The sequence below is a fragment of the Halichoeres trimaculatus genome, unplaced genomic scaffold (assembly GCF_033239565.1).
Source record: "Halichoeres trimaculatus isolate MK-OKI-2021-1 unplaced genomic scaffold, fHalTri1.1 fHalTri1_scaffold_10, whole genome shotgun sequence".
Lineage (NCBI taxonomy): Eukaryota > Metazoa > Chordata > Actinopteri > Labriformes > Labridae > Halichoeres > Halichoeres trimaculatus.
This window is the reverse complement of record NW_027437187.1, coordinates 26,312,762-26,340,020: the sequence shown is the minus strand read 5'-3', so window position 1 is coordinate 26,340,020 and position 27,259 is coordinate 26,312,762. Positions and strand designations below refer to the sequence as shown.

At 40.7% G+C, this 27,259-nt stretch overlaps 1 protein-coding gene across 1 annotated transcript; it reads right to left on the bottom strand.

Moving 5' to 3' along the window:
- Positions 1 to 1,056: 1,056 nt before the first annotated feature.
- On the bottom strand, positions 1,057 to 19,421 carry tasor2 (transcription activation suppressor family member 2). The gene is made up of 22 exons (XM_074677270.1): positions 18,849 to 19,421; positions 18,421 to 18,569; positions 18,141 to 18,236; positions 17,988 to 18,060; positions 16,211 to 16,302; positions 15,983 to 16,120; positions 15,641 to 15,774; positions 15,541 to 15,557; positions 15,241 to 15,340; positions 15,046 to 15,140; positions 14,842 to 14,948; positions 14,545 to 14,617; positions 14,386 to 14,457; positions 12,090 to 14,222; positions 10,919 to 11,672; positions 10,356 to 10,824; positions 5,710 to 9,114; positions 3,696 to 3,818; positions 3,458 to 3,611; positions 3,236 to 3,341; positions 2,733 to 2,914; positions 1,057 to 1,750 (listed from the first exon to the last, which is right to left on the bottom strand). Exons 1-22 carry the CDS (start codon positions 18,880 to 18,882, stop codon positions 1,653 to 1,655), a joined length of 8,604 nt encoding a protein of 2,867 aa, XP_074533371.1. The 5' UTR covers positions 18,883 to 19,421; the 3' UTR covers positions 1,057 to 1,652.
- Positions 19,422 to 27,259: the final 7,838 nt, after the last annotated feature.

Here is a 27,259-nt window from a genome sequence, read left to right as displayed (position 1 = left end):
AACCAAATGTGCAAATTATTAGATTCTATAGTATCAAGGAAGTCCCATAAGTTCCAACAGTTTACTAGGTACCATAGAAAACAGATTAAAACAAGATGTCTTAAACAGCTTTGATTTTGTCTGCTTCGTGTTAATTTGACAAGCATTTAAAATGTGATTACTGATACTGGATTGTAATATTTTAAGTTCTGGACTCGAATTTTATTTTATGTTTTTCTATTATTTTCATGATCTCATATTTTTCATGGACAGAACAGAAGAAATGTTAAAAACAAAATATAATCCACGGCAGGGGCCAGGGGAATATGCCTACATTCCTGTTAACAATTTTGTCACAATGAATTTCTTTTAACATTTTTTTCCCTCTTATCCACTTCGTACAGTAATAAAAAAAATATCAGCATGTTAATTTAAATTCACTTTAAAATTGCCTCATCATTTTTACATAATTTAAGAAGAAATACCTTATTATGCATTTTATTTTATAAAACCTAATTCTCAAAGAACAAACATACAAAAGCTTCCCAGAATACCACTGGATGTCAATAGATTAGATGGCACAGATCTTAGGATCATTCACATCTGAAGTTGTAAAACTCAATTCATACCAAGATCTTACATTCCTTTGGTAATGTGTACTGACACTTTTTTTGTTGTTACAACTTCCAAAGTGAGAAATACTGAGAATCTGAAGTTCATTACTACTTTTCCCTGAACTCTCCCATAAGTGAGATTTTTTTTTCCTCAGTGAGGCCCTCTTCTGGTTAACAGAGTGCAATTTAAAACATGCTAAATTTCAATCACTACTAGAGTAGTCTTATGGGTTAAAATGAAAAAGGGGACATTTTAAAGTATCTCATTGTAAAAATTTGAGTCAAGAATGAAATATATTTCAAGGCCTCATTTGAAACAGGTTCTTTTAGCAAGAAGATGAGGGTAACTTTTCCCTTTTAAACATTGAGTTATGTACTTAATGGCATATGAGTAAATACAAAGTGTGATGTAAATAGATATGATCAAAGTGTAGATTCTTTAGCCAATAAAGAGTTTTTTTCAGAACAGAAATGAAGAAAGCATCTTTATTCTCAGTCAATGTGCTGCAATAAACTGTAACACACTTAAATATGTTAAATTTGATATCAGCTTAATTGAGCTTTGTTTCAAGACTTGGACACCCTGATAAAATAACTTTAACCTACAAAAACAAAACAACAACTGTGTCAAAAGCCTTTGAAAACTTATGTTATCGAACCAACATCAAAAATGATTGTTCAGCACATGACTCAAGAACAATGACAGACTTCAAACATTCGTAAAAAATCACTGTTCATCATTTTTACAATCATTTTCTATAAAAAATACAAAATAGATACAGTATGAACAGTGAACCTGCCTGCATTACATTACTGACATGAACTTAGAGATAATTTAGTGTACAAACAAATCTGAACAAAACATGTAAAAACATTTGTCAGTAATCAATGAACTAGACAGGAAAGCTGAATTTGTACCCTCCAAATGAGTTCCATACATGCAGATTTTTAGATGTCTTCACTGAAGTTGCATCCAGGTTTCTCCTTACTCTCTGAGAGTCCTTGGATTTTGTGCAGTTGAATTTATGATTATTTTGTCCATCCAACTTTTTTTTCAGCTCAAACTGAAAAGTTCTCACTTGGAGAGCACGTCAGGAAAGAGCTGATAGTCATGGTTACAATTCCATTTCTCTCGAATGCGCTGTCTGCAGCTGAATCTGCAAAAAAGAAAAAACGTCATTACTTAAGCCCCATTATCATCAGGCTAACACTAAATCAACATGTCTTCTGTTCCTGTTTAAAATGCTCAGTTAACAATTAGAGTGATTGCTCTAAATACTTGTACACTTATGCTTCGTTCCATTTGTACTCGGAACTGGGAAGTCGGAAGTGGGAATGGCGTCATCTCCAAGTTCACCGTTCCAATTGCCAAGTTGGAAAAACTTGCCTTAACAGCAGTATTTCTGTATATAAACATCAAATAATACTATATTTACAGCTGATTTATTGTGACATACACTAGTACGGAATTCTAAAATACAAGAATATAACAGGAGCTTAATTACTGTTTACCCCTGAATTTGAAACTTCCTACTGGGAACTCAGGGGTGTTGTGGGTGCTCCGACTTACTGGTCGGAAATTCCGACCTTGCGGGGCGTTCCAGCTGGACGTTCCCTCTCAGAACTCACAAATTCTGACTTCCGCGTACAAATGGAACGCAGCATCAGTGCTGAGTATCAATACTTAAAACCTTTACCAGAATGGCAGGAAAATATGCATGTTATAATTATTACAAATATCTATTTCTTAATTTTTCATGGGTATAAAGTCAGAGTGGAATTATCGTTTTGTGATTTCCTGTATTCATATGAAAATATTTCTTCACCCCTGAAAAAAAGAAAAACATTACTTTTTATCTTAGAATAATAAAAAAAAATCAGCATTCTGAATTTGATCTAACTTTTAACTACTTCTATTTTTTTCTCTAAAATCTAAGGATTAAGTCAGAGCTTGAGGGGGAAAAGTCCGAATAGTAAAAAGTGTATTCATGTATAAAATATTAATGTTTTTATCACATTTTCTCCACACATTTGCTTTAATCCCTTACTGTACACTGCTTTAGGTTTAAGTATTGTAATTTCCAAACAGCCCTGGACCCAGAATGTGAACTAATTCTCACTGTATGTAAAGTGTCTTACCAGTTATAAATACAGTGTAACGCGCTGTGATATTCTGGACTTGCAAACGAATCAAACATGTGAGATAATCCGGTTGATCTCTGGACATGAGGTCACACTCATGGTAAGGCAACACCTCCAATATCCCTGCATCTTGGCAGCAGTCTAAGAAGAGCTTCTTCTCTTTTGCCTCTGCACTCAATCTGAACATGGAAAGAGAAAACAGAACAGATAAGTCAACATGTGAGATGGGCTTTTACAACTTGCACTGAAATAACAGACTCAACTAGCTTCTCAAGTTTTTCTGAAATTCCCCTGAATTTACTATGTCTCCTCGTTTGTCCGTCTTGTTACATTTGCTACATCTCTCTCTACATGTTCAGATTTGATTTCTTTCCTCTTGTTGTCACATATTGTTAGGGCTGAAGAAAAAAACAGGCTTCATGGCACCTACAGCCAGGTTTGTAAAATCATGTTAGTTCTTCTCTTTAGCTCTTTTTTTTTTACCCAGAGTGAATCTTTACCTTGCATTCTCTTTTATCCGACGGCTGTCTCTGTAGTGCAGCATCCACTTCCACTTCCCTGTTTTGCTCAGCTCTTGCAGGATTTCAGACATCTTTTTCATGTCACCTTAAAATTAATTCAAAGTTGAATTCATGAGTTAAGTTGACATGAATAAAAACTCACTGACATGGCAGGATGTAAAACTTTAAAAAGGCTGACTTAATAGTTAAAAGTGGACGTACAAAGATTGAGAGGCTCCAGTGCTGCTCTGTCAAACATTAGAAACCCGCCTCTTGTGAAGAGCTCCTGATGAGTGAGATTTACAACATCGTCTGGTTCGTCAATCCCTGCAAACTGCACACCTGAGCACTTCTTCAGCTCTAGCAAGTGTGGGACCTAAGATAGGATAGAACGAGTTATAAATCCATCGTAATCCCCTTCAAAATTTCTGCAACAATCTTTCACCAGTTGAAAAACTACCTCGCAAATGTGCTCAGCAATGTCTTCATTCCTGAGGATGATGAGCAGAGATGAAGGAGTAGCATCATTAAGGAGGAACTCCGATGGCTGGACAGCAGTGTGACCTTCTGCCTCCAACTGTGCCTTTTAAAAAATCAGGGACAAATCAAACAGTCAGTAACATTATTGTTTATTTTGGTCCTGGAACAATCTTAAATGTTATGACAGGACCCTCTCGTGAATACTTTTAGTATAATACTTCACTTAAAATGATCTTTTGGTCATATTTCTATCAGTTAAGGAGCAGTAAAAGTTTGTTCTTTAAGTGTGTTGGTGATAGCTTCTCCTTATGATGACTGGTAGGGGTTTTATGCTTATGCAATTGAAATTTAAGACAACTCTGTGTTTTAAAGCATTAGTCTTTTAAAATTTATGACATACACATACACATAAAAGCAATAAACGTTGCAATAAGGTGTACCGAAGCACAGTGATCGGTTGTCTGAGCAAGAGTATAACCCCGTTTCCACCACGCAGTCTGATTTAGATCAGTACGGTATGGTACTGGTTGGCTCGGTTAAGCTTGGTCCTGTTAGTATTTCCACAGCCAACCGTACCCCCTCATGGTAGTTGGCATGTAAGCTGGATGCTGACAGCTGCATCAGTAACATGCTAGTGTGATGCCATAGTAGCGCGACAATGAGTACCCCGCTAGTAAATACAATGAAGAAGAAAAACGCGACACAGTAAACAAAGAGCAATGATGGAAGACGTCCAGCATTTCGTCCTCTTTTGTGATTGGCATGAGGCTCTTTGCCCAAGTGCACAAAGTGTATCATGCTTTGTTTCAGAGAAGACTGTGTGCTGCCTATAGGTTTTATAAAACATGGACGTAGTCTCGCCGACGTCACCCGTCTGTTTCTGAAATGGAACATGAAGCACATTGGCTATAGCGGCCATATTGGTAGTGGCAAGGGCTTCACCTACAGCCATAGGGCCCCTGTCGGTCACGAGACCCTGAGCTGTGCCTCTTATTGGGGGAGCTCGCAATCTTAATATCCTCTGAACGGCCAAGTTAGGAAAAAAATTCACCCCCCGTACAGTGGGTGCTGGTGGTAAAATTAGCGACTCAGACAGGGGACGTTTTTGAACCAGGCAGTAAACTGGTTAACTTCTGCTTTGAAAATGGCTTTTTTTTTGGCTTGGAGTGTACGTAACTTCCGGTACTTCTGGAGCCAGCCTCAAACGGACAGTCAAGAAACAGCAGATTTTAGCACTTCAGCATTGTCTCATATTCTTAGACCGGAGGTTGCCGCTTGGTGCCGCCAGGAGAAATACAGCTGCTGTCAGACAGTAAGTGATGATTCTTTCGACCAATCAACGGTCTGCAGTGTTGTAGCTCCACCTTCCGAGATCGTATCGGTTTAGTCTGGCACTCCTACAGAAGGGTCCCAAAAAGTGGGACGGCTTGTCTCGGCTATTTGGGGGTCTGTTTGGGATTAGTCAGTGGAAACGCTATAAAATGCGTGCTGTGCCGAGACTAACCGAACCGAACTGCTTGGTGGAAACTGGACCTATGTTTCCAGTGTTTATATAATTTAATGAATTTCCATGCTTCAGTCATGCTATTCATTATGTTCCACATCTCTACTCTCACTATTGCAACCATTTCTATGCATGTGTTATATTATTCAAACATTCTTCAAGTGTATCATGTAGCATTGTATTCAAGCTTATGTCTTCTGTTTTTTTCTGCCGACAATTACTGGAATAAAAGGTTGAAATACAAGAAGGCTGTGTTCTGTTTGAGTTTATACGTCTCAGCTTCAACAACCAGCTCAACAATTCACTTAGTGACTAACAAGCGACTGTCACCGCACTAGCCTCTTGCTCAAGCATAATCACTGCTGTATGAGCATACTCAAAATAGCTGTTAAAAAAAAAAACAGAAAATGTAACAGGACTTCAATGTGTTCTGTTTGTAATAAATGTGTTATGATAAGGTTGAGACAGAAGTCTATTCTTCTATTCTTACCTTGGTTTCCTCAAAGAAGGCATCCTCTGAAGTCTCCAGTATGTAGAATCTGTATTTAGTTTTACAGGATTTCTTCACAACTGAATTCAGACTACTGCGGAAACTCTCATCCATCTCCTTTTTCATTTGATCACAGAAGTCGAAATAGTTACTTTGTTCAGCCTTCTGGTTACTTCTTTCCGTTCTGATGTGCTTGGGTTTGGATGGAGCGTCCCTGATTGCACAGACATTATTCATCGTTGCCTCGTACAGCTCGGCACATTCAGCGGTCAAGGCAGAAACACCAGCGTGTTCAATTGGCATGCCCGCACCTTGAGATGGAGTCTTTCCCTTCTCTGTAGTTTCTTTCCTGTCGGACATGTCGACTTTGATTTGTTGTCCAAAAAGTGACAAATCATCAATGTGATCCAATGTTTCCTCCTGCTCCCCAAGACAAGAAAACTGTATTGACATAGAATTGGAACAAGGCAGATGCGATTTGCCATGTGCATCCCGTTGGCAATCAGACCCCATTTTACATCTTTTCATGAGCTGTTTCATTTTCTCTGAGAAGATAAGGCACTCCTGATCCATCGATGCCTCAGTTGGGTCTTCTTGAATGCACCTTTGAGAAACTTGTTCCAGAAATGAGTAAGGTCTCTTCCTGCTGGTGTTGTAGACTGTGCATGAGAGTGAGCTGTCAGGTCCCAGGTAGAGGCTCTCATCCATGGCATCCTCTTCATAACCAGCATGTGACGTTGATGCTTCTGAGCAGTTTCTCTGATCTATCTTTAGACTTTCTTCAGCAGACTGACCAATTTTCTCTGCTGAACTGTTGGTTAAACTTTGTTTTCCATCAACAAGGTGAGAAAAACTTTTTGCAGATCCAAAACTCTGCACTGGTAAAGATGATAGAGCCATCTTGAATTTTAAAATGTCCTTCTCTTGGTACTGATACAAAGGATCTTGATGTGAATGTGTAGTTTTGATGGACTTACTATCATGTGACCAGCTGCTCTTGGAAAGATGCTCGCATGCCTCTTGGGTACTGATGTCTAGTCTTTTAGAGTTTCCTTTCTTGATCTCCAAATGTTTTGTAGTTTGATTGACGGAGGGAACCAAAGAGGTTTTAATCCATTTGTTTTGGGGGCAATGCGACACTACTGAGTTTTCACTCAGTCTGTCCTTTGACAGGGTATCTGCTTGACTTTCATCACTCTTTGATGGTTTGACTGCCATGATAGGACGCTGACTGAATGGACGCGAGTCATACATTGAGTTTGCCTGTGATGCTGTGTGTCTGTCTTGGTCATTATTCAGGTCCATGGCTCCCAAACAAGAAGTGGAAGGAATGGATTGGTGAGGATGACAAACATCCAGCTCTGAGGAAGTTTGCTTTGATTTTTCTGTTCTTTCGTAATAATGTTGATGAACCGATGAGTCTGTGTGCTTATGCTGCAATCCAACCCCGAGTACTTCCTCCATTTTGTTCTTGAAAGGCAGTATAAGAAGATTTCCTGATGATTCTGTTTGAAGCTTGTGTGGAGTAGAGGCTGACACTGCTGCTGACTTAGTATTGCTTGTTTTCTTGTTCCTGGTGTCTCTCAAATGAGGGTCTGATGTTTGGGGTTCCTCTTTCAAGTCAGCTGTTTTAATCTGGCTGGGTGTGTCACTGGAGCTTATTTTGGGGAAGTACTTGTTTATACTTTGAAGAACTCTTAAAGTCCTTTCTTCAAGATCAGGGAGAAGACTATGATGTGTTCCCAGACCATCACTGACTGTTGATGCCTGACTTGGATTCTGTTCAACAGGCTTTTCATCATGTCCAGTTATTGAGCTGTTCCTGGAGCATTTCTGAGTCACAGTTTTGCTGCTTTTGCTCCTACTTAAAGGAGAGGCACAGCTTTGAGAGTCAGAGCTATTTGAGGACCCATATGGTTTTTCATCCATGGTTGGTGTAGGGCATCTGTCGTCAGACTCACTTCCTGAGGCCCAAAGCTGGTTGATCTCAGGGATACCAAGAAGTGGTGTTTTGCCTAAAGACAGCTCTGCCATTACACTATGAACCTGAGCTGCACTTGATACCTTAGATACAGTTTCAGGTTGGGTAGTTCCACTGACAGCAGCTTTTGCTGTCTGACTCGGAACAGACTTGTCAACGTTGCTCTGCAAAGGTGAGTCAAGTGGTTGAAGCATATCCTCTCCAGAGATGTCTACACCAATAAATGGAATTATAATTCTGCTGTGACTTGTTCCCAACCCCTTGTTTTCTTCATCACTTGTGAGATCTTTGGTGTTTGCTATTTCAGTGTCAGGCTCAACTGGCTCTCTCTGAGATGAATCAGACTGATGAATTAATGTTTCTTTTTGAGTTTGGTTACCAGCCATCGGCTCTTCTATGACTGATTTGCTTTCACCGTCTTCATGACCATCACTTCTTTGACTGATGCTTGTCATTGCTTTGTTTTTGCTTCCAGTTTCTGTGCTGTTATCTGTCTGGGGTACATCTTCCTCAATAGCTGGTTTCTTTAATTCAGCCTCCAGTTTTGGTAGAGTGTGAGGAGCTTCTTCTGTGATGGCATGTTCAGCAGTCAAAACGCCGACATCTACACACACCTCACTCATCTGAATATCATGAAAGGGTTCCTCTTTTTTAACTGCTTGGGCAGGAAGCTTATCAGACTTTGTTTGGTTGTCAAGCTTGGCAATGTCCTCCTTCTTTGCTGAATTTGGATCATGACATGTCACAGAGTGTGGTTGTTCACTTGCATCGCTCTTGGCATTCACAGGTGAAACAAAAGTGTCTGTCTCACCAAATCTGTCTTCTTTGACAGCCGATGCATCTTTCTGCTCGGCACTTTCAGTAAATGTGCTTCGATCTTCATTCACACCCACTGCCTTGCTTTGAGAGGGTGCCTTGTGTCCTTCACTTGTCCCACACTTCTCATTTTCATCAAGATTCACTGAAACTTTGTTTGTTGCATCACCATGTGTCTGGATTGCTTTTGGACAAGGTTCTTTATCATCTTCTTGTAGAGGCTTTTTGTTTACTTCCAGGGTTTTCACATCTTTTGATTCAACGTCATCACACCGGACTGTAAGAACCACATCGCCCACTTCTTTTTTTGTGTCATCCGTTATGGATTTGGACATGACTTCTCTCGGTGGTTGGCCTGAACTAATCTCTGTAAGCTTTGAACTTCCGGAGACAGGTTTCATATCCATCTTATAAGAATTCCCCGCAGTTTGTAATGGCAGAAGGAATACACTTTGATATGCTTTCTGAACAGGAATCAGTGCTGCATTCCTACAAGGCAACATGGTTGCTTGTTGCAAAGGGGTACAAGCTCCCATGTTTTTATAGAAGCTTCCCAAATCAATCATCCCGTTGATAAACTTTGTGGAGAGCATAATCTCGCTACAGACCTGGAAAAAAAGAGGCAAAAAGAATGTCAGGAGTATACATAATAAAAACTTGATATTGTAAAGATCTGGGCCTGCATGTGCATCCAGCCATCAGCAATGAAAACAGACTTTTTGTACTAATGGTGTAAAGAAAAATTGATTAGCAGTATGCATGAGGCAGGTTAAGGCTCCAAAAAGATTTTGAATTTCATGGTGGATCCACCATTTCAGCCACTCATGGCAGGATTACAGCACCTTGTTTCACAAAGAAGCTTTCATGTTGCATCTACTATGTGCTCGGAAACACCACATGAATTTACCCTTTTTCAAGAAAAAGGAAAAACTTTCCCTTTATCCAGGTTTCTAATCTTCGACGATTGATTAGCTGATAACAGCTGTTTGACAATTTGGATTTGTTAGATAATGGTTTGCCAGAGAGTTCCCCGACATATGGAGAAATCCTGAACCTGCCTTGCTTTCATGGTGCAGTCAGTTAATTGGCCAATTTTTGGTAGTTGTGTATGCAGCAAACGCAACAGCCAAATGGGGCGTTCCATAAAGGTAAAGGAGGTAGGAGAATCTGATCTAACCAAGATGTTGACTCATCTATTTGCACAAGCGCTTTGTGTCAATACTGGATAATATTTAGCTCGACAACAAACCTACAAGATGAGCAAAGTCAGGCCAGGGGTCAACCAATTTGAGGTTTTACAGCCCATTATGACAGAAGACAGGCTCATCATTGGCATGGGAAGTGAGGGAACCCCTCATTCCCAAGGCTTTAGGTGTTGGGACTGAAGGCGCAGTGGGCGTGAGTTGATGGATCAGAGAGCATGCAGTCAACACACAATGGTGCCCTGACAGAATGGACACAGATCTGGTACATTTGCATTATTATGGAGGTATTTTGGCCAGTTTAGGAATAAAAAAATGTTTTGTGACAGAGTGCTCTGGCATCTGACTGGGAGTAAAAATCGTTATACCCTTCTTTTCATACTTTTCAAATTCCACCAAAACTTTTGGTGTTAGACCTCAACAGATATCTCCACCAAAGCAGCCAATGAGAGTTAAGTGCTCCCACATTAATCCTGTTAGGTCTTAATCTGCATTTCTATAACCACGGGATATGAAGGAAGTCATTGTTAAGTAGACAGTGCCATTGTCCACAAACCTGGCCCTTGTACAGCACCCTAATGATAAAACCATCTGCACATCAAAAATAATACAATGTCTTCAATGTAATAGTGACAAAAGAAACCCACCTGGATTGGTCTTGCCTCTTGCGGTCTCTTGGATGATTGGGTGTTCAGTTGGTTACTTGTTTCTTTCAATTCAGAAGACACAGAGGTCTCTTTTTTGTTGACTTGGAGGTCTGGTGTAACAACCTGTGAAGCAGAGTTTTTCAGGGACAAGTCCAGAATCACCGTTCCCTGGTCTGATGTCAAGTCCTCTTTTTTGCTGAGGTCCAATGCTTTGACAGCCAAAGAGTCTGAAATGTTGGCCCCATTGGGGAGGGGTGCATTTGATTCAGCCTTGAGCTCAGACTGATCCAACCTTGACACCACTGCAGTTGACTTTTCCAAAGTGTTACTGTCCCGTGAACATGGGTATGTTGAGTCTAGGTCGACCTGGAAGAACCTGGCTGTCGACCGGCTGTAGAACAGACCAATCCACATGTGGACGATGAGCCTCACCTCTTCATTGGTGTCTTGCACAGAATGATCCCATGGCCTATTAAATCAAATGAAATTCAGAAACACTGGACCTTTCATAGGACAGTTACAGGCACAGGTATTGGTATAAATAAGCAACACAATGTACATACCCATGCAAGGCTCGGACAATGGCTTTGTCCTTTGGGTCACTTGCAAACTTGCTGTCCAGACTGAAATCGTAGTTTTCCTTCCATTGCTTTGTGACTTGGATGGATGAATCCTTGCTGGTGAAGGTACGGGAGTGTCTGAACTTTCTCCTGCGCATTGTATGTTTTTTCTCGTACACTGGAGCCCCAGAGTTTTGTTCAACTCCATCTTTTTGAACAACATACAGATGTTGTGGTGCACTTCCATCATCATATATTGTCTTTTGATGGTGCAACAGTCCAGCTGAACCACTTAAAGGTGATACCTGGAGAGGTGTACCTGGCAAATCCAACGGCAAAGAGGAAGATGGGGGCAATGAGTAATCATGTTCTCTAGATATTAAATCAACCAATTCACTGCCTCCCACATGATGACTTGGTGAGGGAGACTTGACAGGCTGAGCGGCTCTAACAGCAGGCTGTCTAAGAAGGGCATGGAGAACTGACTCTTGATCAACACTGGTAACATCTTTTGTAAGGTCACACTTCTTCAAACTTGTCTTTGGTTGTCTCCCCAGTGCTGAATCTGGTTGTGTTGGAACCTTGTCTTGACTGGCACTGAGAGCCAAGTCAGCAAGTAAGGTCAAAGCATCTGTAGATGGACAAGCACTGCTCAATCTTTCCTTAACAGGCTTCCTGACAGAATTATTCCTAGCACACTCTTTGTTATTGAGATTGTCACTTGCAAAAGAAGCTGGGGTTTGAAAATGCAACCACCCTGTGAAGACAAAACAGAGGAGAAAAAAGAGAAACTGCATGAAATAGAAAGTAGCACATGTAAAGCATCTGAAATAAACCAATGTATTACCATTTTAACCTTGTCACCAACATGAACAAACTCAAGAAACTGGTTGGGTGATTAAACCAATGGTGCAATGACTGGGTGCAGATGCAAAGGATTAGCAAAGACACGAACCAAGAGCAAAAGCCGACTAAATCTCAGCAGCTAACAGCAAAGCAAGCCAAAGCAAAGCAAAGCACAGCAAACCAGTATGCCTAGTAAGTAGTAGATATTTCAGGAGGGACAGAGCTTAGAAACAGGATCAAACAGTTGGCTTGATGTGATAGTGCTTCAAAGATTTTACTCATAAAATAAAGGAAAAGTTGAGTTTAAAAAAATTGAGGCATAACTTACATTTCTTTTTCACGTTTTCTGCAGAGACATCTTGGTGCTTTTTGAGGGTTTTAATCCTACCCTTTCTTGGAAATATGGATGGTGGCCTTTGTATGATTTTAGGTTCTTTATCCAACATGGTTTCCTCTTGAGTCCATGATGAGTCCTTCTTTTGATGGATACCCAGACCATCAGTCTTTTGGACCATTTCTGGTAACGCTTTAGGCGTTAGGCCTAAGGCATACGCAAAAAGAGGGTCAACCGAGAGCATCTTTGAGACCTCCTTTAAACCCAAACTGGCAGCTTCAACACTGGTGACTTTATCGTTACTGGTCACAATACTGGTTTCTGAGACCACACTGCTCCTCTTGGGATGAAACTCTGTGGCTTTGTCAGTACCACAAGCTGTTTCTTCTGATCCAAGGAGATCCATCTTTCTCTTTCCTCTTAACAGAACTGATTTGAGTTTGCTCAAGAGGAGTTCACCCTTTGTCGAACACTTTCCTAAGGCGAGTGGATCACTGTGCTTTTCCTGAACCTCTTGATAGGGGGAAGTGTTTGTGACATCATTCTTTGCTTGGTCACTTTCTGCATTTGATAAGTCACAGCTGCCATCTGACAGTTTTAAAAAGCTGTGATCAGGAGACACATGACTGACAGAGACATTGTTCAGAGGGTTTTCTCTTTCTACAAATGAGGCATCCTCTGTTTTATCCACTTCTGTCTCTTGGGCACTGTTTAACTTTTGAACCATTTCAACAGTGTCATTATCTTCCAACATTTTCTCTTGACATGTCTCATTTCTCGCAGATTGAAGCTGGTCCTGTAAAGATTTAATCTTATCAGCGACAAGCACAGATCCATGAGGAATCAAGATTCTCCCACACGTGCTTACAACAGGCTTCAAGTCCCAACGCTCTGTTTTCCTTCTCAGAGGAGAAGCCTCGAGTTCCTTTAAAAACGTGCTTTCCAACTTCTGCTTTTCAGAGTCTTTCTTTTCCTCTGGATACTGGGATACTGGACCAACCGTGAAATGTTTCATTTTTTTGCTTCTCGGTGAAAGTTTCCCAAATATGCGCTTTCGCCTTCTTACTTTCCTCCAGTCAACACTGGGAGGATTACTCTGCCATTGGTGGTCTTCAGGTTCTTTAGTCAGGTTATCTTCATGACTTTCTGAGTTCTCATCCTGTACAGGTGTTTGTTCTGTTTGTAAAATGTGTGTCTCAACAGAAGAATTTGGCACCTTTTTCAGCTGTTTTGAACGACCCCTTTGTGCCTTCCTGCATATTGTTTTGAGACTGTTGACCTCATAGGAATCCAAAGTCTTCTTTGATTCAACAGTCTCATCATTCAAGGGGTTCACTGTGGCCGTGTGAGATTTGGCTGAAATCTGTACATCATTTTGCTTGGTAGCAGACTCATTACAGATCACACTGTCATGTGTTCGCTCTGCTGAAGTGATGCTGACAATCAGTTCTGCAGGAAGCTCATCAGACGTAGAAGGAATAAGAAGATCATTTGTCCTCATAACATTGCTTCTTATCGCTTCACTCTGTTCAGATTTTTTGGAGTCTTTGTCAGCTTGCAAATCAGCTGGTTCAACATTTAGAGAGACACTTCTTAAGTCAAGTGGTGCTTCAACACCACCGTCCTCAGGTGTCTCAGTGTTCATAGATGTCTGGCCTTCGAGCTGGTCCTCTGAACAAATGGCAGCAGTGTCATCTGGTGCCTGCTCTGGCGATGACAGACAGATATATACATCATCATCAAGGTCTTCCACTCGGTTTTCGTGTCCAGCCATCAGGATTTCCAAAGCCTTAGCCAGAGGTAACTGAAAAGACACTGGTTTGCTCAGGTATGACTTCAGGCTCTGCCATGCCCTCTCTGTCCACTCTGGGGATGTGTAGAGGTGCTTGTGGGCATCTGGAACATCATACTGATCTGCAAAGATGCTGACTTCCCTCGAGGGAATTATATCCAACCCAGGATTTATCAGTGCTGCGTAGCTCTGCATGTGCTGTGTCAATATTTCACTCAGGTCCTCACTTGGATCAATCGGTGCTTTCTCGACTTCACCCTCTGCATAACTTAGCACAGGCAGAACTTGGAGGATTTCAGATGATTCCTGGGGCTTGTTGCCTCCAAATTTTGTGTCTGGGATAAACAGGAGAGAATTGAAGTTTAATTTTTATTTTCATGTTTTTCTTTGAATGTAATTCATGGATATATTAAATCTAAAAATTAGGGCTACTAAAAAGAGATAATGTTATTTCCTTCAAGCAACATATCAAATAAAAATAGCAACTGCAGTTGTTACCTCTTTGTACAACCCGAGAGTCAGGAAACACAAACACGCCTCGCAAAACCTCAGTTACACTGGACCCAGTATCTGAGGGGAAACAGATAAGATATGAAGTTTAACTACAACTGTTAACAGATAGAAGTAAGCATGTGGTTCTTATTTTCCATATCTTACCATCATATGTGAGGAAATGGGAGGAGTGCACCAAGAAAAGAAAACCACCATCATTTAGCAGAACAGTAAAAGCCTGAGGAGGTAGAGAGCATGTTTAAAGTGACTTTTACAGCCCACTGCATTAGCAACATCCACTCAACACTACAGGATACTACACAAAGCAAAACACATACGTAGAATACATTTTGAAGCCCAGAAATTTGCATTCTCCTTTGCAAATTCACTTGATGATGAACATGCAGGATGAATGACTAAGCTCTACAGTGTCTAAAACCTTGATAATAAACAGACACTCACAACATCTTTCTCCTTGATCTCAGACAAAAGTAGAGAAAGTGAGTCAGTTTGTTCAACCTCAGAAGAAACAAACTCACAAATACTGCACCATAAGCTATCCTGAAAAACTGAGAGATGGGACAAAGAAGATAAAATCATTAGGATGTCACCCAAAAAACCATCAAAGTACACACAATATGTATCTTTATTTATTTAGCAGCTTACCTTCACCAGAGAAGCATGTTTCAAAGACAGCTTTAGGCAGCATTTGTCTCAGATTTGAAATGGAAATGGCTCGGTCAGTTTTCAATACTGGTGGCCTTACATGGAAACATAAAGCACATAAAGTATTTTAGAAAATCCAAACATTAAAATAAAATCAGATTACTATACCTGCTGTCAATGTGCAATTTAACTTACAGCTGTGCAGGGATCAAGGCCCCTGATGAAGACCTCAGCCTTATATCATAGAACTGGTCACAAATTTGAAGCTGACCCCTCCACGTGAAGTAATGATGAACTGGGAAGAAGTCATACAATAACAGTTCAATAAAGTATTTCCATTATCAAGATATAAGTCCCAAATTATTTTAAAAATCTATATGAGCTTTTAGTCGACTGAGCTACCTTATTGTCATATTTTCACGTTTTCTAACCTTTTGCAATAAACAGTGTATTGAGAAGTCATTCAAGCTTTTTAATTTAATAAATGTAACTTACTCTGTTTTTTCTCCTCCCTGAAAAGAGAAATAAGAAAACATTTAATTATGAATTGAACCCCAATATAAGTTAAATCATGTTTAGTTTGGCTGTAAAGTACCTGTCCTCTTGTGGGGCTACATGTGCTGCTTTGGTATCTGTATATGAAAATGATACAATCGCATAAGGGCAGGCAGCACTGGGAGACTGAGCTGTCTTGTTGCTTCCATCATCTAGCAGCTCATAAGTGTAATACTGCAAAATCAGAAGAAGACACATAAATCAGCAGCTGGTCATGACTATTTTTCTTCTCCATGAAGGGCTGTGAACAGTCATGTGGACAAAAAAATTCACAAAGAGAATAAAATTAGCAACGTAACGTTAACAAGCCAGTGTAGATTGAGCATTTGTAACTTCATACCAAAGTTAAGAGTTGGTGGAATTAAATTGCCTGTATTCTTACCTGGGTCCTTTCAAATGCGAGAAAGGAGCTGGTTTTGTCAGATACTGATGGTAACTGATCTGACACGTGACAGTCAAACCCTGCAGTGGGTGCTGTGAAATCCTGGGTGTAGTTTTCAGAAACCTTTTTAACTCTCCCCTGTTAACAAATGGAAAAAACAACAACTATGGCTCTCTTTTTCTATGACTGCACACCACAGATAAATAAGTCAAAGTTATGTTTTGATACCTTTGTCAGCTTGATGATGGCAATATATCCAGACTTCCCATGATACCAGCGATTAATATCCAAACAGTCAGAGTAAATTGATAAGTAAACACCTGAGGGAGCACAGATAAGTTTGATTTAATTAACATTTAGTACAAAATACAAAGCGGGCTTTTTATTAAGATTTCAGGTCCACACAAAAACTACAATGTTTAACTCGTGACCTTAAAGTCACTTAAAGTCAACACCTGACACTCTTCCTACAGCAAGGCCCCACCTTAAACGATAAATGCGTCAAGGACGCACCACACATTAAATCTCTGACAGTCCTCACAGGCGTGCATGAAGACAAAACAATGTCACACAATCTCTTAAATGATTTATAACTTTTAATGTCAGGGATTGACAGCAGATTTTAGAAATTAACTTGTTCCAGCCCAAGGCTTTCATCAGCATTTTGTCTCTGAGCACTTTCACCTGGTACCTTGAATTTGTGATATCATGTTGTATTTTTATTAATAAATAAGCAAATAGAAAATAAATAAATAAAAAAGTCAACCTTAATAAGTTGACGTTAAGTTATTTCTCCAGATTTATGATCCATCCTGCTTAGTGAAAGGAGTCAATCAGCTGACTTAAGGATACAGGAGGCTGTTACTGCTCTACACAAAAGAACAAACCATGTCCTGTGCATGTGTTACAACAAGGTGTGTTTTCAGAAAGAGAACACCTGAGAATGAGACCTTTTCAGATTTATTCCATAGAAAACAACAGGTTGGAAATCTGATTTAAGTGAAGCTACTAGGAAACAATAACAGGTTTGGCAGGTTTGGTGTGTTCTTAATACGCCCTCATCTGTAGCCTGCGCCCTGCCAAAGTCAATACAGTTGCAACACACAGGAAGCTGCCAACAGTGTCTAAAAATGTCTCTTTTAGCTGTTAAAATGCATTCATAAGTTAAAATGTATATGCTGTTTATTCAAGTTTGACAACACTTACATTTATTTTGAAATATTAACAAGACACATAACTTTTCAAACAACTGTGCTTTAATGGCTTTTTTCTAAAGCTACACTTTATCTGTGAGGCCAAACTTATGTGTATCTATCCCATCTAAACTCACTTCAGATAAGTTTGCCAGTTGAAATAAAACAGATAAAACCTTTTCCAACACTAACATTTACAACATGTGACTAAGCTTGTTTTCACGTGCCACCCCCATGTGGCTTCCTGCATACATTCACAGAAAAACAGCTCCATGAAAAGGACTCTGACCAATGTATATACCTGATAACTTATCACAGTGAGTGGGTAGAAGAATAACCAACACCATGAGAGGCAACATTTTGAACTTGTAGTTAAAGAAACAGAAGACGTTTTAGAGGCATATGTACTATATTATGGTGTACAATGAAACAAACAAACCCACATTTTCTATGCCTTTAACAATTCTTAACACAAGCTGCTGTGCATCACCTCACAGTTTCTGTTTCTGTTTCACATAAGACATTCCTCCTCTTTCATTTGTATACATTCTGATATCCAAGTTGCTTTCACTTTCAAAGGCAGGAGAGCAGCAGACACTCAACATGTACTTTTCCTTTCCTGAGCCTGCACTACATACTCTGGACAGGCCCCACAGATGAAAAGGAAGGTAATACTCTGGTATTTTTGTGATGACTGCAAAAGCCTTAATAAATATGTTGCATTTGTTTTTCTCCAGCAAGGCTAACTTAGTTATATCAATGCCTTTGTTTACAGCTGAGCTGCATGTTGTGTAATGTCAAGGTAACCTTACCGTTTGAGGGATCTCCGAGGGTTGTGCATGAACTGTTTCCAGCTAGCACACCACTTTCTCCGAGAGTGTTTGCCTTAAAAGAGACATAATAAACAATATGAGGATGTTCTGTTACATGTGTGTCTGTAAGTGTAACCGTGTAAAAGTCTTTACCTTGTTAACATCATCAAACAGCAAAAACCCAAAGGACTCTCTCAGATCTTCCTCAGAATATCCTGCTGCTTTTTTCTTTGCTCGGAAGGCGTTGTACTGATTTATATAGTATAAAAAAAAAACAAGAATGAGAGATGCTGTTTCATTTCCTGTTCATGCTTACTTGAATTTCTCGCAGTACTCTTACCAATATTATTTTTAATGAAGGTTATACTATTAACATTAGTCAGTTACCACTAGCCTTCAGCTTGAAAAGGAGGAATATGACATTGGGACTGACCTTATTTTCAAGCGCTGGATTCTTTACCAAGAAAGCAGAGTTGTATTTAAAGGACTGTTTGGAGTCTTTGTACAAGTACGCACTTTTAAGAGGAGCCACAATACTGCTTTGAAATTCGTCTGAATTGTCGGGCACAGGTACTAAAACACCTAAAAGTGAAAAAATATATACAAATTAACATGACAGACGACTGACATGGCGGAGTTGCAACATACTGGGTTTTCACTCAACTAAAAAAAAACTTTCCGACATATTTCACAAGACGGGGACTGTTTGTACCGTCAAACGGCACCAAGTAAACTCGTCTTTTCGGGCTTTTTACAGGCCCCAGCCTCTCTTACAGTGCTGTAAATCTTATCCTTTACTTGTTACTTGTACATTTTAAAGTGAAAGTTACACGAGGAAGTAAAAAAAAAAAAACTCATCACCTTTGCTCGAGGCACCACCATTCCCACTTTCCATTGCTGAACACTTAAGAAATCCGTCCTTCTCCTTTTGCCCTCCGTTGAAAACAGTTATCTCTTTTTTTGGACATGTCAGTATTATTAAATCCCATGAATCTTGTGTTCAGTATCCCGGTTAAAGTAACTTGATATGACTCCGTAGTTCCAACAGACATAGTCATGCGACAACCAGGAAGTTAAAAACTAACCGACAGTGCAATCGTTCAGAAACAAATACATCCGCATGGATCCTCGCTTTTGTGTCGTGTATATTTTAGTCATTTTAAGTCCAACTGCTCCTTAGTCCTCAGAAAGGTGCCAGCTTAGCGTGTGATGCCAGTTTCGAAAAAGAAACAGAAACCTATCGAGAGGCACAGCATCCATCTTGAAAGTCTACACCAAACTGTGGCGTTGTTGAGACCAGACTGCGCCCAGGCGTGTGCGTGTGTGTGTGTTTCTCCAACCCAGCAAAAAACATTAATGATTGCTAACCTTAAACGACCGGACACTGACAAACCTACCTGACAACCCTCCAACACATACACTCTGTACGGCTCAGGAGGGTTATGTGGTGTGTTCAAGAAAACAACGGAGTGCTGTGGTTGAGTTTAACTCATAATACTGGAGAAGTAGGAAGGGTGCTAACAAATGTTAGCTTGTTACCCATAAGAAAAGCTATGAGGTTTTACCTTAAGCCAGAACACACATTCAAGCTACCATGAAACTATGGGTCTATTATCTCTGCTAATTTTATACTGCACTAAGGAATCAAATACAGTATAAATTACCCCTGCATTACTGTATAATAGTAATGTTATAGCATTGTGCTTGTTAAAATTCAAAACCAATTTCGAAATATTGTTTTTTTAAATGTTAGTTGTCAACTCTTAATCTTGTCAGAATTTCAAGTTAAAGGGTAAACAAATAATGGAGCAATCTCCCAGATGAGATGAGATTTCAGTGAGATCAATACAATAATGGCCAATATTGTGACATCACTAGCTACTTAACTGCCATTAAAGAACAAACTTGTCACTTTTGTAAACAAAAGTACAATTTGGTGGTGAAGTAGGTTTCCGGAATGTTTGATTCTGTTATGTTGGGAGTGGCCTTAAAAGGAAAGCTGCTATAATGAAGTGCTTCAGATGCTGAGCAAATGATTTTAAAGCAAGCGGCAACCTCCAGACATGCAAAATGAGGCAATATAGGAGTGATAAAAACTGTACTTCACTGCATGTCCACTTGAGGCTGGCTCTGGAAGTACCGGAAACTATGTGCACACCAAGCCAAAATTGACAAAATTATAACAAAATGTAACCTCTTTACAGCCTGATTTAAAAATGTCTTAAATCTCATGAGCTAATTTTTTTTAACACCACACACTGTCAGGGGTGAATTTTCCTAATAACTCAGCAATTTAGTTCAATAAAGCACCTGCCGACAATATGCTTCAAAACTCAGTGTCATAAACAGATGGGTGGTGTAATGAATGCTATGTTCATATATTATTCAGTCTATGTTTCAAAGATGCCAATCTAAGATAAGTGTTAGGGTTAAAATTGTTCAATGTTGTGATAATTACATCAAGTAGTAAACTCAACCCATGATAATCCCACCAAACTAATTTTTTTAACTACTGGATTAGCAACCGTAGCGGATAGCTAGCTCATACAACAGCATCAAAATGGTGTTAAAGCTTGGCCCTCATACTTCCTTCCAACAGGGAAAATGTCATCATGTTGACCAGCTACTCCTGTCTAGTTCAGAAAGGTCCGTTTTTTAAAAAATTTGTGAATCTAAAAGATTTTTCAGCTATATGCTGTTAAAAAGTCAGCAGGTTTATCTGAAGAAGTGCCAGAAATTTTGGCAAAGGGGAAAGTTAGAAAGGTTCATAATGTGCTGCCAATTTGACATAGCAGTCAGTTCCCATGCTCCATGTACAGAGGCTATGGTCCTTCAGGCAGCCAGCCCAGATTTGATAACCTGCACCTTTTACCACATGTTGTTCCCTACTCTCGCTTCCTACTCTCATGTCCTGTCTCTCAGTAACAGCCACCAACCCCCAACCACCACAAACATTAAAAAAAAGGAAAACCTTTTACCACAGTTCCACTAAGCACAAGAAACTATGTCTTACTTTGCCACAACTTCAAATTTTCAAACTGCGTTATTATTAAGTGATGCAAAAGCCTTGAGTGCTCTCCGTGTCTTTTGTTTTCAAATAATATCACTAGTCTCTGTGGAAAGTAACAACAGGTGAAAACACGCTTGCTTCCTGGGAGTGTCTGAGAGTCTTATCTACAAGTTGCTCAATGAGTTGTAAAAGGTCCATCAGTACAGAATATAGAGGGTATACTTTGACAGGTTGGCTGCCAAGAAATGTTTATTTGTATTTCACTGAGATAACAACAGAGCGTGTACCCTGTCAGTTTTCATATTTAATACACAGGAAGAATGTACTAAAATAAAAGCCTGTGCAACATCAACAGCCAACATAAAAAGACAATATATGTTTTGTTTTTTCTATTCAGTTCAGATCAAAGTCACTCAAAAGGAGAATCAACAGTGTGAACCGAACATGCACTGTTATGGTTAAGAAAACTCATCTAAATCTGATAGGATTGCGCTGAATCTTTGAACTTGATGATACTAGCTCCAAGGTATAACCCAAAGACAAATGTTGGCTACATTGTAAAGTTGTTGGACAGCTAGAATTACTAGATTTAACACAAGATATTGCCAATGCAGCTGAAGGGTAAAATCATATAACGAACACTTTCCTCATCAATATTAATGCTTATTATAGCGACTGCATTAAGGAAGGGCAAGAAATAAACCACAGGACTGTTCAGCCAAGACCAAAACACATCAAACCCCTACTCTACTGAAGATAAACTATTTAACTGCTTCATTGCTGGAATTTGTGGAGGTTGCAGATCATTCAATATGTTTTGCTCAGGCAAATGAATGTGCAGCTTGAGCCACTTGGCTGAGACCACATCTTTGGCAAAAAGTGGCCTTCAGCTTACCTGTGTTACTGGGTCTGGTGTCCACCATCTTCCTCTTGACAAGGCCGATGAGTTTGTTGGCCAATGAAGCACAGTTATATCATGGACATTTAAGCAGCTTGTTGTACTTTTGGCTGTGTGGGCATGTGCCAAGTCCTGCTGGAAAGTGAAATCGGCATTTTCATAAAGTTTGTCAGCAAAAGGAACTAAAAAGTGCTGCATTATTTCCTGGTTGTTGCATTGACTGGACTTAAGAAGACACAGTGGACCAACAGTTGGAGGTGGGACACATATCCATTACTGACTGAAGAAATTTCTCATTGGTCTTCAGGCAAATGGATTCTGTGCCTTCCCAACTCATCTCCCAGACCCTGTGTCCTTTGGACTACTGAGCGGTAGGTAGGTTGGTTGACAAATTCCTTGATACACCTGTGCGTGGTGGCTCTTCATGCACTGACTCCAGCCTTAGTCCATACTGGGAAGTTCCCCTGGATTCCAGGATGTTTTTTTTCCTTTTTTCTCATGGCTATGGTTATCCCTATTGATCATGTATCTTTTTTTTTTTTTTAACCACATTTTCCCCTTCTCCTTAATTTTGTAGTTAAAACACAGTAAAAAAAAAAAAAAAAACTGTAGAGAAACAGACGGATGAATTTGTCAGCTCATCTGCAGATACCGAAAATTACAAATTAGAAATAACCAATTTTGTTGCTAAAAATCTAATCATAAATTGTGGTTTATGAAAAGGAAAATATATATACAAAAGTGAGACTATTTCAGGATCACTTGAAATCCTCACGGGGCCTTTCACGTCGTTATGCAGGTTAGCGGACTACATATCCCAGAATTCCAAGTCAGTGTTTACTGACGGTCACGTGATTACTCAGCAGTGATAAAAACAGAAGAAGTGAGGGGTACATGCTGGCGCGGAGATTCAAATTGCGTTTGATAAGTTGCGGATAATATAGTTATATTTAAGCGATCGTGTGTGTTAGGTCAAGCTGGTCCCTGCACCAGTCGGCTGAAAATGAGCTCCCGTAGCCGTTTTCGTGGTCGGGGAGGCTTTACCCGTGTTGCAGGAAATCTGGACCGAGAATCCATGGCTGGACACTGCGGGTCTGTGAGTGGGTCGGGCTCTGAGATAGGGCTAGACTGGAAAGACGGTGAGATGGAGTATGAAGGAGATAAGGGAGAGAAGAGGGTGGACCCAAACCAACAAGAAAGTTTGGGAGAAGAATACACTCACAAGAGGCAGAGAAGTGAGGTAGGTGAAAGTGTAACTGGGAGAGGTTTAACCCAGAGGGAGGGCAATAAGCTGGTGGTGATATTACGCTTTGGGGAGGTTGAGCAGAGAAAGATGAAAGCTATAAATCCACTGAAACTGACAAAAGATCTGGGTAAACAGCTCGGGGAGATTAAATTTGCTAAAGTTCTACCTGATGGGAATCTCATGGTATCATGTTTACATGAGGATCAGGTAGAGAAAGCTAAAAGTATGAAAGAGGTACTGAATCTAAAGGTGGTTCAGTCAGGGAGGGTGGGGGAGCGCAGAACAGGTGGTTGTAAGGGAGTGATATCAGGAGTGCCCTTATGCATGACAACAGAGGAGCTGCAGGACAATCTGGAAGGGGGGGAGATCATGAGGGTGGAGAGGTTGCAGAAAACAAGAGAAGGAGTGAAAACTGACAGTGAAACAGTTTTGATTGAATTTGAGGGACAAGTTCTGCCAGGTAGGGTGCTGCTTGGTTTTATTAGCTACCCAGTTAGGGCTTATGTGCCTAGGCCACTGAGGTGTTATAATTGTCAGCGGTTTGGCCATACAGCCCAGAACTGTAAGGAGGAGAGGAGGTGTGCAAGATGTGGGGGGGGTCATGGATATGGGGAGTGTGGAAATGGGGTGCCGCCCAAGTGTTGTAGCTGTGGGGGGGGTCATAGTGTGGCGTTTGGGGGTTGTGAGGTGTTAAGGAAGGAGTCACAGGTCCAAAAGGTGAGGGCTGAGGGAGGACTTTCTTATGCAGAAGCTGTGAGGGTGGTGAGAGGACAAGGCGCAGAGTCCAGCAGGACTGAATCAAAGAGAGTGGTTGCTCAGGAGGTGGAGAGACAGGTTTCTGACAGGATTTATATAGATAAGAAAGCTCTGGTCACCTTCATAGCTGGTGTGATAAATTGTACATTTGGGGTCACATCAAAAACAGCTAAGATCCAGTTAGTGGTTAAAACTGCAGTGAGCCACCTGGGAATAGAAGGGTTGTCTTGGGAAGAGATACAGAGGGACCTACAGGCTGCATGGGACTTACAGAAATCTTAATAATAATGGTGGTTCTCTTACAATGGAATGCTCGGAGCTTATTGGCCAACGGCCAGGAGTTTAAGCATTTTGTGAGGGAACTGGGATGCAAACCTGACATCATTTGTATCCAAGAAACTTGGTTAAAGCCGAATCTGGATTATACACTATATGGTTACACGGGGGTGCGTAGGGACAGAGAGGATGGTGGTAGGGGTGGAGGGTGTCTTACTCTAATTAGCATAGATGTTCCTTTTAGGGTAATTGAACTGGGGGTGGATAATGAATATATTGTTGTGGAAATATGGGATAAAGGAGTGGAGATGGTGGTCATTAATTTCTATAATCCTTGTAAAAGGTTGGAGTTAGAACAATTGTTAGAGGTTAAAGGACAGGATAGAAGTAGGGTAGTTTGGTGTGGTGATTTTAATGCTCACAGCACTCTGTGGGGGGGATCTCAGACAGATGTGAATGGAGTAAGGATAGAAGAACTAATGGACGAGAAAGAATTAGTGTGCCTTAATGATGGTAGGGGGACCAGGTTAAATTGGGCAACCAGTAATGAGTCTGTTTTGGATCTGACATTAGTTTCTTCCATGCTTGCTGGGGTGAGTCAGTGGAAGGTTTGGTCTGAGTCCACTATTGGTAGTGATCATTATCCCATATTGTGCACATTAGGTGGTCAGGTGGAGAGGGGTGGAAAGGGTGGTAATTCTCGGTGGGTTTTAGATAAGGCGGAATGGAGTTTATTTCAGATGACTAGTGAGGAGATTGTAGCTAGGGTTGATTTATTGGCAGATATTGATGAGGTAAATAAGGGGTTCACGTCGGGGGTTATTGAGGCAGCAGAGAGAGCAATACCTCAGAGTAAAGGTGGGAGGGAGAGAAAGTTGGTCCCATGGTGGTCTGAGGAATGTCAGCAGGCGGTGAGGGAAAGAAACAGAGCATTTAAGTTAGTTAAGAAGACACTCTCCCAACAGCACCTGTTCCAGTATAAAAAAGCCCAGGCCCTGCTTAGGAAAACAGTGAGGAGGGCGAAGAGAGTAGCTTGGAGAGGGTATTGTAGTGGAATAGGGCGAACAACACGAGTGGGAGAAGTGTGGGGGATGATAAAGAAAATGGGGGGAGACATGAGAGAATGGGGTTACCCAGTGTTACAGTATGGTGAAGAGACAGCCATATCAGACGGGGAGAAGGCAGAACTTATGGTTCGGTCTTTCTCTAGGGTGCATGATTTGAAGAATCTTTCTGAAGAAGGAATAAGGAGGAGGGAAGATACTCTGAGTCTTTATTCAGGTATGGTAGGTAGGAAGGAGAGGGGGGATGATATTCTTGATGAACCTTTTACATTAGCTGAGATGGTAAGAGCTATAAATAAGTCCAAACCTACTTCTCCCGGTAAAGATAAGGTGTGTCATAAAATGCTGCAAAACCTGGGGGATGAGGCTTTGGGGGTGTTGTTGTATATTTATAACAGAGTATGGGAGGAAGGGAAATTGCCACAGGGGTGGAAAGAGGCAGTGGTGGTGCCGATCCGTAAACCAGGTAAGGATCCTACATTGCCATCTAGTTACAGACCAATAGCTTTGACTTCAAATATTTGTAAAGTGATGGAGAGGATGGTGACGGACAGGTTAAATTATGTGTTGGAGAAGAAAGGTGTATTTGCGGGATATCAATGTGGTTTTAGGAGAGGAAGAAACACCATGGATGCTGTGATTAGACTAGAGGATGAGGTAAGGAGGGCTCAGGCTAACAAGGAATCAGTGATTGCTGTATTTTTTGATATAGAGAAGGCATATGATATGATGTGGAGAGAGGGATTGCTGATTAAACTGTACAAGTTGGGAGTAAGTGGAAGAATGTTTAATTGGATCAGAGATTTTTTGACTGATAGAAAGATTCAGGTTCGGATTGGATCTGTCTTGTCTAGTCAGTTCCTAGTTGGTAATGGAACTCCTCAGGGGAGTGTCATTAGTCCTCTTCTTTTTACTATTATGATTAATGATATTTTTGCTGGTGTACAGGTGGATATAGGGAGGTCCCTATTTGCTGATGATGGAGCTCTGTGGAAAAGAGGGAAAAGTTTGGAAAATGGGGTTAAGAAGGTGCAGGAAGCAATAGATGAAGTGGAACAGTGGGGGCTGAATTGGGGTTGTAGATTCTCAGTGGAGAAGACGAAGACTGTGTTCTTTACAAGGAAGAAGGTGAAGGATGGTCTCAGGCTTCAATTATATGGACAAGAGCTGGAGAGGGTTGATTCTTTTAAATATTTGGGGGTGGTATTTGATGCTCGGTTGACATGGGAGAGCCATATTAAGAGGATAGGAGAAAGGGGGAAAAAGGTGCTAAATGTGATGAGGTGTTTAGTTGGAAGGAGTTGGGGTGCTAGTTGTGAGGCTTTGAGGGCAGTGTATGTGTCTCTAATGAGGTCGGTGCTGGATTACTGCTGTTTGGTGTATGGGTCAGCGGCCCAGACACATCTTAGGAAGCTTGATGTTCTGCAAGCCCAGGCATTAAGGATTTGCAGTGGGGCATTCAAATCCACATCAGTGTCTGCTCTACAAGTGGCTATGAATGAAATGCCATTGGAAATAAGGAGGGGACAGCTGATGGCTAATTATTGGTCTAGTTTGCAGGGACATGGAGATTCTCACCCTACTATGGGGGTGCTAAGGGACTGTTGGGAAAATGGAAAAAGTAGAAAAAAGAACTTTGGTCGGGTAGGTAAAGAAGTGGCAGAACAGTTTGGAGTAGGTAAGTTACGATTATGTCCATCTGTGGTATATCCAGTTGTGGCTCCCTGGATGCTGAGGTGGCCAGTGGTGGATTGGTGGCTGTTGGAGAAGAAAAAGTCGGGAAGGGGGGTGGATTTTGTAGGAGTTTTTAAGAGTCATATTCAGGTTTCATATAGGGATTTTATTTTGATATTTACAGATGGATCGAAGGATTTGGAGACTGGCATAACAGGGTTTGGAGTAGTTGTGCCAGATAGGGGGGTGTCACTTAACAGAAGGACTACGAACAGACTGAGTGTGTACACAGTAGAGATGGTTGCTGTGCTGGTGGCGCTCAGATGGGCTGAGCATGCTAGGGTAGAG

Excerpts from the sequence above, each read along its gene's own strand:
- tasor2 (XM_074677270.1), bottom strand. The coding sequence starts at position 18,882 with ATGGAAAGTGGGAATGGTGGTGCCTCGAGCAAAG. Across the intron at positions 18,237-18,420 it reads ATCCAGCGCTTGAAAATAAG|TACAACGCCTTCCGAGCAAA; the intron begins GTCAGTCCCAAT and ends TATATAAATCAG. Across the intron at positions 16,303-17,987 it reads CCTCGGAGATCCCTCAAACG|GTGTTTACTTATCAATTTAC; the intron begins GTAAGGTTACCT and ends GTGCTCCCTCAG.